Consider the following 1,448-nt stretch of genomic DNA (forward strand, 5'->3'; position numbering starts at 1 on the left):
GATGGTGCCATACTGTTTTTTATATTTTTTGCTCCATGGCGTGCCGGTTTTATTCATCAGCTTTTGGCCCAGCTGGTCTACAAGCACACATTTTGACTCCTCCTAACAAAAAGACAAGTGAAAATCAGCATGTGAAATTGTATGCCCGCAAAATTTAAGAAATATTTATTACAGTTGTCCTGCATTTCAAAACATAGAATATGTCCATAATTTCTCTTCACTGATCTGTGAACTAAATAAAATGACATTTTCTTGATTCAAATGAGGGTTCATCGTTCTATACGCTAAATAACTGCAACAAATCAAAAAGTGCTAATAATATCTCAAACATCTACTTACAGTCCTGCATAACTGTAGTTTAATGGTGTAATGGCGTACCTGAGCCAGAATGCCAGTAAGTACAGAGAGAGGATCCTCTTCGTCAACAGAATTTTCACTCTCTTTCTTTCTTTCTCCGACTTTGTCCTCTCGTTTCTGGGTTTTCGGCTTCACTTTTACCTCTTCCTCCTAAGAAAAAAAAAATCACAAATAGAAATTACCTGTCATCTAACCATACATAGACACTGCAATAAAAAACAAAAGACTAACCGGTGCCTCCCAGTAGCCGAGCTGATCGATGTCTTTGATGTAGACATGATAATGACCTCCATAACAACCTCCTTTATGTATGATGATGGAGAAGAGCTCGTACGAATACTCTGAGTCTGGCCAATTGTTCTGTCAGAAGCACAACACGTGTTAATCCTCTGCTTTGAAATTGAGTTGCTGTGGTCATTTTAGCTCTCCCTCTAGACCTGTGCTTCTAGTTTACTAGCGATTAAAAAGTTAGTCTCTGCTTGATGAATCTGGGATAACAATCTAAAGGTTCTCAACAGCTGCTAACAGGATGGTAACTCTGATCCTGCAGTGCATTCTACAAAACATGACCAGATATCATACTCTGTTCAGTGTAGAATCTTCACTATTAACACAGATTTATCTTACTTGGCTGGAGAGTTTGGAAAATGTATTTGCGTGTGATTCAGCTCTGGTACCTGCTCACAAAATGGTCTGAGGTTGAATGTAAGAGGAAAAGCGTAGCTCCCGGTCTCTTTGTAGCGCTCACACTTGGCAAAGTCAAAGTTGAACCTCAACAAGGAAATGGTCAGGAATGGTGGAAGTTTTCTCAGTTTTGCAGACTGCAACAAAAGACAAAATTAAGAAGTTTTATAACCAACTATAGTCGACTCATCTGAATTAGTATCTAGAATAATGGCTTAGTGCACATGTTAATAGGGATCATGTAACATGAGAAATCAAATTTCCTTGACCCATAACTATATCTATAGAATCCTGAAAAAAAAATGCAACATGGTTTTCACAAAAATATTAAGCACAACTTTAATAAGAAATGTTTCTCAAACGCCAAATCAGCATATTAGAATGATTTCTGAAGAATCATGTGACAC

General features: G+C 37.6%; 1 protein-coding gene across 1 annotated transcript; it reads right to left on the reverse strand.

Moving 5' to 3' along the window:
* Positions 1–8: 8 nt before the first annotated feature.
* Positions 9–1,178, reverse strand: LOC107736361 (ubiquitin carboxyl-terminal hydrolase 40-like; the record flags this gene model as incomplete). The annotated part of the gene is made up of 4 exons (XM_016547795.1): positions 9–102; positions 379–507; positions 589–717; positions 1,035–1,178. Coding segments are annotated over 4 exons (496 nt in total), but the record flags the coding sequence as incomplete, so codon positions are not given.
* Positions 1,179–1,448: the final 270 nt, after the last annotated feature.

The sequence above is a fragment of the Sinocyclocheilus rhinocerous genome, unplaced genomic scaffold (assembly GCF_001515625.1).
Source record: "Sinocyclocheilus rhinocerous isolate Xijiao unplaced genomic scaffold, SAMN03320098_v1.1 C36649414, whole genome shotgun sequence".
Lineage (NCBI taxonomy): Eukaryota > Metazoa > Chordata > Actinopteri > Cypriniformes > Cyprinidae > Sinocyclocheilus > Sinocyclocheilus rhinocerous.